The sequence below is a fragment of the Glycine soja genome, chromosome 8, assembly GCF_004193775.1.
Source record: "Glycine soja cultivar W05 chromosome 8, ASM419377v2, whole genome shotgun sequence".
Taxonomy (NCBI): domain Eukaryota; kingdom Viridiplantae; phylum Streptophyta; class Magnoliopsida; order Fabales; family Fabaceae; genus Glycine; species Glycine soja.
The window spans coordinates 9,459,599-9,468,997 of NC_041009.1; the positions used below are offsets into that span (position 1 = coordinate 9,459,599).

General features: G+C 35.1%; 2 protein-coding genes across 5 annotated transcripts; one reads left to right on the forward strand and one right to left on the reverse strand.

The window, feature by feature from the left end:
• Positions 1 to 108: 108 nt before the first annotated feature.
• LOC114422555 (carboxyl-terminal-processing peptidase 1, chloroplastic-like) lies at positions 109 to 3,913 on the reverse strand. 2 transcript variants are annotated; one of them, XM_028388973.1, is made up of 7 exons: positions 3,659 to 3,913; positions 3,466 to 3,585; positions 3,156 to 3,293; positions 1,153 to 1,191; positions 1,002 to 1,064; positions 509 to 627; positions 109 to 426 (listed from the first exon to the last, which is right to left on the reverse strand). In XM_028388973.1, exons 1-6 carry the CDS (start codon positions 3,797 to 3,799, stop codon positions 523 to 525), a joined length of 606 nt encoding a protein of 201 aa, XP_028244774.1. In that variant the 5' UTR covers positions 3,800 to 3,913; the 3' UTR covers positions 109 to 426; positions 509 to 522. The 2 variants fall into 2 exon arrangements, with proteins under 2 accessions (XP_028244774.1, XP_028244773.1); XM_028388972.1 differs by lacking the exons at positions 109 to 426; positions 509 to 627; positions 1,002 to 1,064; positions 1,153 to 1,191 and adding an exon at positions 2,626 to 2,958 and having other exon boundaries at positions 3,156 to 3,276; positions 3,466 to 3,569; positions 3,659 to 3,902.
• On the forward strand, positions 3,909 to 9,176 carry LOC114422554 (protein tas-like). 3 transcript variants are annotated; one of them, XR_003668694.1, is made up of 12 exons: positions 3,909 to 4,004; positions 4,096 to 4,374; positions 4,455 to 4,543; positions 5,226 to 5,282; positions 5,428 to 5,536; positions 5,635 to 5,736; positions 5,860 to 5,924; positions 6,573 to 6,676; positions 6,826 to 6,890; positions 7,263 to 7,317; positions 8,083 to 8,467; positions 8,875 to 9,176. XR_003668694.1 is itself a non-coding variant. In XM_028388971.1 (11 exons), exons 2-11 carry the CDS (start codon positions 4,105 to 4,107, stop codon positions 8,241 to 8,243), a joined length of 1,077 nt encoding a protein of 358 aa, XP_028244772.1. In that variant the 5' UTR covers positions 3,909 to 4,004; positions 4,096 to 4,104; the 3' UTR covers positions 8,244 to 8,658. The 3 variants fall into 3 exon arrangements, 1 of the variants encoding a protein (XP_028244772.1); XM_028388971.1 differs by lacking the exon at positions 8,875 to 9,176 and having other exon boundaries at positions 8,083 to 8,658; XR_003668695.1 differs by lacking the exon at positions 3,909 to 4,004 and having other exon boundaries at positions 4,084 to 4,374.
• The last annotated feature ends 223 nt before the right edge of the window (positions 9,177 to 9,399 follow it).

The following is a 9,399-nucleotide window of genomic DNA, read 5'->3' on the forward strand; positions in this document are numbered from 1 at the left end:
ATAATATATGTATAGTCGCATTTTATTAAGTCACTCTCCCTCCAATAAAAAATTTGTATCATCTACCTAATTAAGCAACAATCACTTTTGTTTTATCAAGTTTGCCACTAGGAACGAAATCTATACACTTCATCTTGAATGGAACAGTTACAAATGTTCCAAGCCAATCTTGGGTGTTAAGCCAATGTATGTTAAATTAAATGTAATTGTAGCCAAGAAGGCTAGGCAGACCATTCAGGCATATATCTATATTAAACTTGAAATTCTTGAGATATACATGGCAGCTTCCAGCAAGCAGATTCTTCAAAAGTTTCAATTTAAATTATAAATCCAAAGCATAGGATTGTGTTGGAATACCAAAGAAACTGCTTTATCCCTGTTGTGGCATACTGCATTTTTTAAGATGTCGGCTGGTATCATCCCATGCTGCAAAAATTGGGCTCAGATCATGCACCATATTACCATTTTGACTACGGAGGAAAAAAAGAAAAGGAAAAAATAATTGTACCTGAAAGTCGGGCTCTATTCCATTGCCGTTATTTCCTTGTGATTTGGTGTTACATACTTCCCAACAGTGCTAACTACACCAGATCCATCATCAAGGTCAAATACAGATTGGATTAGACCCTGTTAGAAGCATAGAACATTGAAGTGTCATGAAGAGGCTGTTACAACTACACTGAATGCATCACGTAATTATACGTGTGTAAGAGCTAAACCATTGCAAATATACCAAGTCACTTGAAGACATCGATATGATTTTCTTCTATTATCTTCCCTTTAGAAAGAGAGGCAGAACGGAGAAAAAATACTACTATTTTATAAAACAAGGAAAACATTGCAGTCTTTGTGATACTCCTTCAAAAAGATATACATCATATAATATAGGTAACATGTTTAAAAGAAATGTGCATTCAGATATGGGACCCTCAGAACAAAGAATGCAGATCAAAGTCTACATTGTTTGAACCATACAGCAGTGATGGAAAAAGTTCATAAACCTTGCCATATGTGCGTTTTCCAACAAGAACAGCTCTACAATTATCATGAAGTGCAGAAGCAACCTGAAATAATTACAAGACCTATAGTGACATCATAAAAGTAAGAGTGAAAGATCAAACAATTAATATATTAAGAAATTGAGCTCCTCACTATTTTACTTGCACTAGCAGTTTTGTCATTTACTAAAATCTGCAAGGGTTCAAACCAAAAAGCAATCATAAGCTTGTCATGAAGTCCACAAACTGATAATCCCACTGATCAATGATATATAATGACCACTCATAAATAAACTATTTTAATGTTCGCTTGAATGACCTTGCTCAATATGATGGGAAAACACTTCATCACACATCGAGAATAACCTTCTAAAATGATCAAACATATAAGATCTCAACTTAATTCAAAATTTTAGCAAGTCAAGTGCAAGGGGTAATGAAAAAGTCCAGAAAACTAGAGCATATTCTCAGACGTTCTTTAACTTATTTTATTTATGATGAATTTGTGGAATTTTATAATAAATCAAGTATCTCACCAGGGTAGTCAGCTAGATTGACCAAATGATGCCATTGTTGAATTGGACCCAATCAAAAACCAAATTTTCAATAAATCCATATTTGAAAAATGGTTTCCTAATTTTTTTCTCCTGCCCTCCTCTATCATTTATTATCAAACTATATCCCATTGGATCCACTTTTAGCATAGGGTCACCAGTTGGATTTCTCCTCAGTCCTCATATTACTTAACTATCTATCATCTCCTCAGTAGGCATGCTCCCCTTTTGTCCCAAATACACACTTGTTCTTATTCTTAATTTACTTTTGTCACTCATCCACCTTGACATTATCACCTATAGGCTAGTCTTATTACTACCCAGTAGAAGTTGCCTTTGAATTTAAAAGGCACTTTGTATTCTTAACCAAAAACACTTGGATTCGAAAGCTTATCTCCACAACTCAAATTTAGAAATTCAACTGATCAACTAGGAATATATCATCTACAAAAAAAACGGAAATTGAGCACTGACTCCTGAATGTGCCAAGTGAATACCTTAAGGTGAAAAGTTTGTATTTACTCAAATGGTGGCAATAAATCATTGATCCATCATACATAACATATCCATCATAGTTTTCAATAGTGGGAAATTCTGTTACTCCTCCAAGTGTTTGCACTCAAATCATTACTTATCATACATAACATATCCAACATAGCTTCACATATTGCACAAATCTAAAATCTTTATCTGCTCCTTTATTTAAAGGGAAAAAATCGACAACAAATTCAATGAATCTTAGATTTTTCCCTATCTTTGTAGTTTGGAATATCTAATGTTCATGTTACCAAAGTTTATCAAATGGGCATCTAGAATCGCTATTTATCAGTCAAACAATCAATAATTTCATCAAACCAGATGTCTTTGAATTATTCCTGCCCCAATAATAGACCAAAAAAGAAATTGAGAAGTACAAATAGTTCCAGGAAGTTAATTTAGTGATAAAAAAATTCAGACGTAGAATTTTTTTTACAACAAGAGCTTTAATCAATGGTGAAGTATCTGTAACAATAGCTTTCTGTAACTAAGGATCTCTTCCAACAGTGTAGATCACCTGTCATGAAGACATTAGAAAACGACACGTCAAAGCAACTAAAATGTGTTCAAAAGAACAGTTGAATAAGCATCACAAAATAGCAGACTTTTTGAAGATAAGTGTTTCCTACAGTAGAATAAAATAAAGTAACAACTATATATACAATTTCTAACTCTGAATTCACATGATAGTTAACAGAAATTGAATATGAAATCATAAAACCAAAAAAGGATGCCAAAGCAATTGGAGATGTTACTACTTCAGCATGTAAGCAACTATCAACTTGGGCCATCCAGCCTAGAAAAGGCAGACTGTTAGAAACACGAATGCCCTTCAGGCTCAATGCTTGAGGGGCTGTGGACTGTCCAACCTAGAAAAGTCTGACATATTTATTTCTAGAAGTGATGGATATGAGAGATTGCTTGTGTAGCAATTATAGTGCATAGCATGATTAATTTGACATATTTATTTCATTGATTATAAACATAAAAGCTAAGGCAAGAGAGGATGTAAATGCAGATATTGAAGATCTGGAAAATTTGAAGAATGTTAATCATCTTTTTGTACCTGTCTAACACCAGCAGAATGAGCAGGACCATCCAATATAATTCCCAGTACCTCCAGTCTGAGGTCTCCATTTTCATCAGGAACTTCCTTAAGGTTTATCCCAACACCAGTCATGTCATACCTTGCCATCATGGAGAACTTTTAACAGCGAAAAAAGTTGATATGTCATTCATTAAGTATGAAACATGAGAAGCACAGCAGTAGAAATCACCACAGTCTATAGAATCCTATCACATATATGCAAAACAAAGAACAGGGAAGAGAATGAAGAAAAAAGAAGAGTGGAGAGAATGATGACTAGTGTAGATACCTCACGAGGGGAGAGAAAGCGAGTATAAGGATCGGCCAAGCTGGAGAGCATTCGTGTGATGATCTTGTCTGAATGGAATTGCTCAAAATAGTTTCCTTCTTCAGCTGGAACCAACAGGTGCTGTATTAGTATTAGTATGAACTATGAACTATGAACCAACCATGACACAGTAGCAGACAGTAAGTTAGTTTACCTGCCAAGTGTCCTGGGACCATCTGTGGCGAGAAAGATGTCGTTGACAATCTCCCATGCTTCCTCCACGAGGCCTTCGTTGGTGACAACCTCGGGAGCGGTGGGAAGCAGAGACAGATGGAGCTGTTGCATAGCCACTCATCTTCTGCTGCTCAACATGGTAAGTTTTTATATTTAGAGGAATTTCACTATTTAGCCTTAGTTTTATCAACTTAAATGTTTATTTTTTGTTGCCCCTTTTTATTTCTTGTCAAAAACCATAGCTTACTCTGTCTCTCTCTCACACACACATTATCCATCACATTCTTTTCTCCGTGCTTTCTCCCTTCGCACTCATACATACATAGGTAAGGCAACTCAATTGTTTGCGTTGCTTCTGGGTCCTCCACTTTAAGCAATTTGATATTTGTATTGAAAGTATTTGCATGTACGATGTAGTTAAAGGCAATGTCAGGTGTTCCTCTCTTCAAGCTGGCTCCTAATCTCACAGTGTCGAGGCTCTGCTTAGGAAGCATGAGTTTCGGGGAGCAGAACACGCTGGCGGAGTCGTTCCAGCTTATGGACCAAGCCTTCCATGCCGGCATCAACTTCTTCGACTCCGCCGAAATGTATCCCGTGCCTCAGCGCGCTCACACGTGCGGCAGGAGCGAAGAGTGTCTCGGCCGTTGGATTTCTCAACGAAAAATCCCCAGGGATAGCCTCGTAATTGCCACTAAGGTTCTCTTCTTCTGTCTTGTGGCTATTTATGTTGCCTTGTCTCTTTTGTTTAGCTCAAGTTGTTCTTATTGCAAGCCTAGGTTGCTGGACCTTCTGGGCAGATGACTTGGATTAGAGGGGGTCCTAAATGTTTGGATGCCGCTAATATTACTGAAGCCATTGATAATAGGTTACTTCCTCCCTTAATTCTTTCTCAATTCACATCCTACATTTTTTTTTTGTATATCGCATAACCACAAAGTTAATCCAATCTTGCTTGCAGCAGTCACTATCTCAATGTCTATAAGATCGGAGAGATGGTGGACAAATAATACTAGTACAAACTGTTTTACATCTTTTTTGCTCCATAAACACTTGTAAGAAAATAAAAAGCTAAAATTAACTTACACGCATAACTTTCATAGAAGCTTTCTCATTTGACTTCTCCAAAAGTTGATTTTAGCTTATGGGAAAAGTTCAATTAATTTTACCTTCTTATTTTCTTGTCCTATAAATGCGTGTATTTATCCAAACAAAACCTTAATATAGAAAACTAGACCAAAAACAAATGATTTTGATACTCTGGCAAGTCTTGTTGACCCCCCCACCCACCAAAAAAAAAAAGGCTTTATAGAGTTTCAGCTGGACTATCGAATAAGAAAGAAAAAAAAAATTGATCAGAACAATAGTAATGGAGTTTTTGATTGTGATGGCTCCTCAAAATATACACTCAAGAGAAACATTTGGGTGGGGGTGGAAGTGGGGAGGAGGGGTGCTTGTTTAGAACAGATATAAGATAATATAAAGTTTGCATTTTATGATTCTCTTTCTAGTAATAAACTCTGAAAGCTTTTGTTATTGAATTTATGCAGTTTGTTGCGGATGCAAATGGATTATATTGATCTTTATCAAATTCATTGGCCTGATCGGTTTGTATTTTTTTTTTAGTTTAAATATTTGGACATTTTTTACACTGTTTTTGAATATTACATGTTTGCTGGTTTTCTTATTTTTGTCCCAGTGAACATGCATATATGGATCTTAACTCTTGAAACGTTACACCAATCCTTGTAGTTATGTTCCAATGTTTGGAGAAACTGAGTATGACCCAGTCCAACAATATGCTTCAATCAGTATAGATGAACAACTTGAAGCTCTCAGTGCAGCTGTGAAAGCTGGGAAGGCAAGTGGTATTGTTAAATAGTTTCAATTGTCAACCTGTCACTATTGTAATTCTCGAATCATGATTCATGAGTATGAAAATGAATGCATTTTTTGCAGATCAGATATGTTGGTCTTAGTAATGAAACACCTTATGGCTTGATGAAGTTTATTCAGGTTGCTGAAAAATATGCTTCACACCTGAAGATAGTATCTCTGCAGGTTTGATCACTTACTGTTCAACTCTGGCTGTATTTTTTATTATTTACGTCATGGAACCCTCACCCTACAATTTCCTCTATGAAAGTTTATTTCTGACACTAATTTTTTTCTGTTTAGTGACAGAATTCATATAGCCTGCTATGTAGAACTTTTGATTCTGCAATGGCCGAATGCTGCCATCAGGAGAGGTATTTAATATTATTGTTAGATATGAAATCATTTATGTGCCTTCACCTAGCAACTTCCTTTTAGGATGGTTTACAACATGGTTCGACTGGTATCAAAGCCTCTATGACTAAGTGGTCTAGAGTTTGATCTTTGTTGACCCTATTCTTTTAGATAAAAGTTAAATTTCAGTACAAGGTAGGGTAGGCTAGTGCATTGTCCACACTTTAAGCCCAAAGGTTCCAGAGGGGACATGTTAGATACAAAATCATTTATGTGTCTTCACCCAACAACTTGAGTTTCTAGGATCAGGATGGTTGGCTCATAACAATTATTAAAAATATAAGTTTGATATTACTTGATTTTGGGCTTCATAAAAGAAGCCTATCTAAGATATTCTGAGAAGTTGTTACTTGGATTGATATGAAATGTTGCCGGTTTGAGGACATAATTGAGAGGGTACAATAGATTAAACATTAACAAGCAGATTTATACTATATAATTCAGCTTTTATACAAGCAGAGTCATAAAATTCCATTTAATTCAGATGGATGGAACATTGGAAGCTTAATTCATGAAAATTTATAACATTTACTACATTTGTTGGTCTAAATCGTTCTCCTGCATTTTCTATGAAAGCCTCATTGTTTGATAATTATTTCTCTTTTCAGTATTAGCTTGTTGGCCTACAGTCCCCTGGCAATGGGTATACTTTCAGGGAAATATTTTTCTCCAGGCGGTGGTCCAACAGAAGCTCGTTTAAATCTGTTTAAAGGTTAATTGACATCTTTTTAGATACGTTTTGTATTATCAAGCTTTTTCACCTCTTGCCCTCCTTCCCAACACTGAAGGAAGGAAAGGGAAAAATAAATGTTCTTGGTAAGTATGGGTTTATCCAACTGATACTATTGTTATTATTCATAGGGAAGTATTCAGAAGGAGAATCTAGGTACAACTTGTCCAAGAAAATTATAAAGGCTGCTACCATGGTAAGTGAATTCTCCTCAACATTGTTGCAGATTGCAATGCTAATACTTTGATTAGCTTATTGGAATATAAATGTTACATTTCCTTAGTTTCTAAAACACATTTTTGCATGTTTTGATTAGCATACATAAATTTTGCTTAATTTAAAAGCAAATGATGTGATGTGAATGAGGAAAATTGCTTTAATTTGAACTGATAGCCTTAGAACTTAAAGCATGTGCAATAGCTACATGCTGATTTATCATAGGTGTGGACTGTGCACATTTAAAACTGAACCTCATGGTTAACTGTTGTTAATTAGAATCTCTTGTTCCTATTTATTTCTTCTGTTTACTGATTTTAATCTCCATATTCATATCTTTCCCCTTTTGCAGGAATACCTTGATATTGCAAAAACATATGGTCTTCATCCTGTATCTCTGGCTATAGGTTTGATAATCTTTTCCTAGATCTTCATGTGCAACCCCTCGTCCCCACCCCCTTTATATTGAGTGATTTGGGGTAGGGTATCTCAGTAATTTGCATGACTCCAAGTGCATCAAATATTAAATCATATGGTGGATCAGCCATATTGGTTGATAGTTGATACCGTTCACAATTACAAGGAGGAGTTGCTAAAATGCTATTACCTAAAGTAGTTTGGTAGCTGGACTTGTACTGACTCTGGCATTGCTTTTTTTTTTTAGTCCCATGCATTTGTTTTAAGTAAATTCATGGGTAATCAATAACAAAGAGCGTATGTAGAACTCAATAATGGGAAATCTGTCAACTGTCAATACTGATAGAAGTTTGGTAAATGGGGACAAGTCATGCCTTCAAAGTTGGAGTTTTCGCTCCTTTGCCTCTTTTAATGATATTGGATGCCGTACATTGGCTTCTTCTAAATAAATAAACAAGAATGTTATGTTTTTTTCCTTCCTTTTTTGTCTTGTTTTAAAAGGATGCCAAAAAATGGTTTAATTTAGTAGTATCTTAGCATTACTGGAGATGGTTATTGACGCACAAGCTTAATGCAATTTTATCCATCATTTGCAATTAACTCATGCTTTTTCATTTTTTTAAAGCATCCATTGACTATGTTATTGATTATGGTCCTTGAGCTTATCCATTAGAGGTTGTGGATTTGTGGGGCATTAGTTTATTTTTATACTCTATCCTAATTTTCCTATTCCTGTTCTTTTTTGTTTTGAGCAGCTTTTGTTTTGCGACACCCCCTTGTCGCTAGTGCTGTTTTTGGGGCTACCAAATCATGGCAGCTTCAGGAGGTTCTAAATGCATGCAAGATCGAGCTCGCATCTGAAGTAATTGAAGATATTAACAAGATTCATTTAAGGTTTCCAAATCCATGCCCCTGATGAATGCAAATTATTACTTAATTATAATAATTGTGATGTGCCTGTCCCCAATCCCCATTTTTCAGGGATTAAACCTTTTTGACAAGTAATACTTAGTTTTGATTTTACGGGTGAATCATCATATCGGTTTGGCCCTGAACTTACGTGCCTATGACTTCGTTTCTCAAGAAATCCGTGCAGCGCAAGATCCTGAATTGTAGACTTTCTACACCAAAAATATAAAGGTATTTGTGCGTGGATGGCGGCTCTTATCTCTTATTTTTCGACTTTTCGGAAATATATTAGCTGATGAATTAGTAGTTGTTGTTTCTTTAGTACCTTTAGCAGTTCTTATACCTCTCATATTCCTTGGATTATTCTAAGTATGAAAATATCGAAATAAAATGACTCACGACGGGCTGTTAGCTCAGCGGTAGAGAATGCTCCTGATAATTGGTCGTCATGCTTGATACTAATTTTTTGAAAATTTACTGATTAGATTAAAAAAATTTAGTTAAAAATATCAAACAGGTAGTTAGGTTTGCAGTCTTTTATGATTCTTTTTTTTTTTTGTTTTTCTTTTGATTCGTAGTTTGGTTTGCAGTCTGCTAACTAATAACTGAATGAATTGAATACTGTTGAAATTTAAAAGGTGAAATCATACACCGACATGGCTACCTCATTATCATAAAGAGGCAGAAGATAGCAGCAGTCATAACTCGTAATACTACAAGACTCAAAATTCGCGACCCGAAATACAGAAGGCGAAATATAGAAAGAGAGCATCGTTAAATGATATGCTTTCGGCAAATTGTTAAGTATACGCAATAAATATAAATATTAGTAGTGGTAGTAGTATCAATCATTGTATTCTTCGTGGATCAATACTCTTTGAGTCACACTTTTACTCCACGATTATTCAATGAACAAATAACCAGACCTATCTTTATTTTATTTTTTCCTTCGGAAACCTATCTTCATTTGGTTTAACAACCATATTTTCGTTGTTTTTTTAATCTTTTTTATTATTCCAGAATAGTGCTTAGGTTATTTGCATGTATACGCTACTATGTCTCGATGCATTTGAAAATAGGAGAAAGAGAAATAAATAAAAAGTATTTCTAAGGTATGATGTATTTATTCTCCTAAATTATTTAATATGGAATTTTGTTCACAA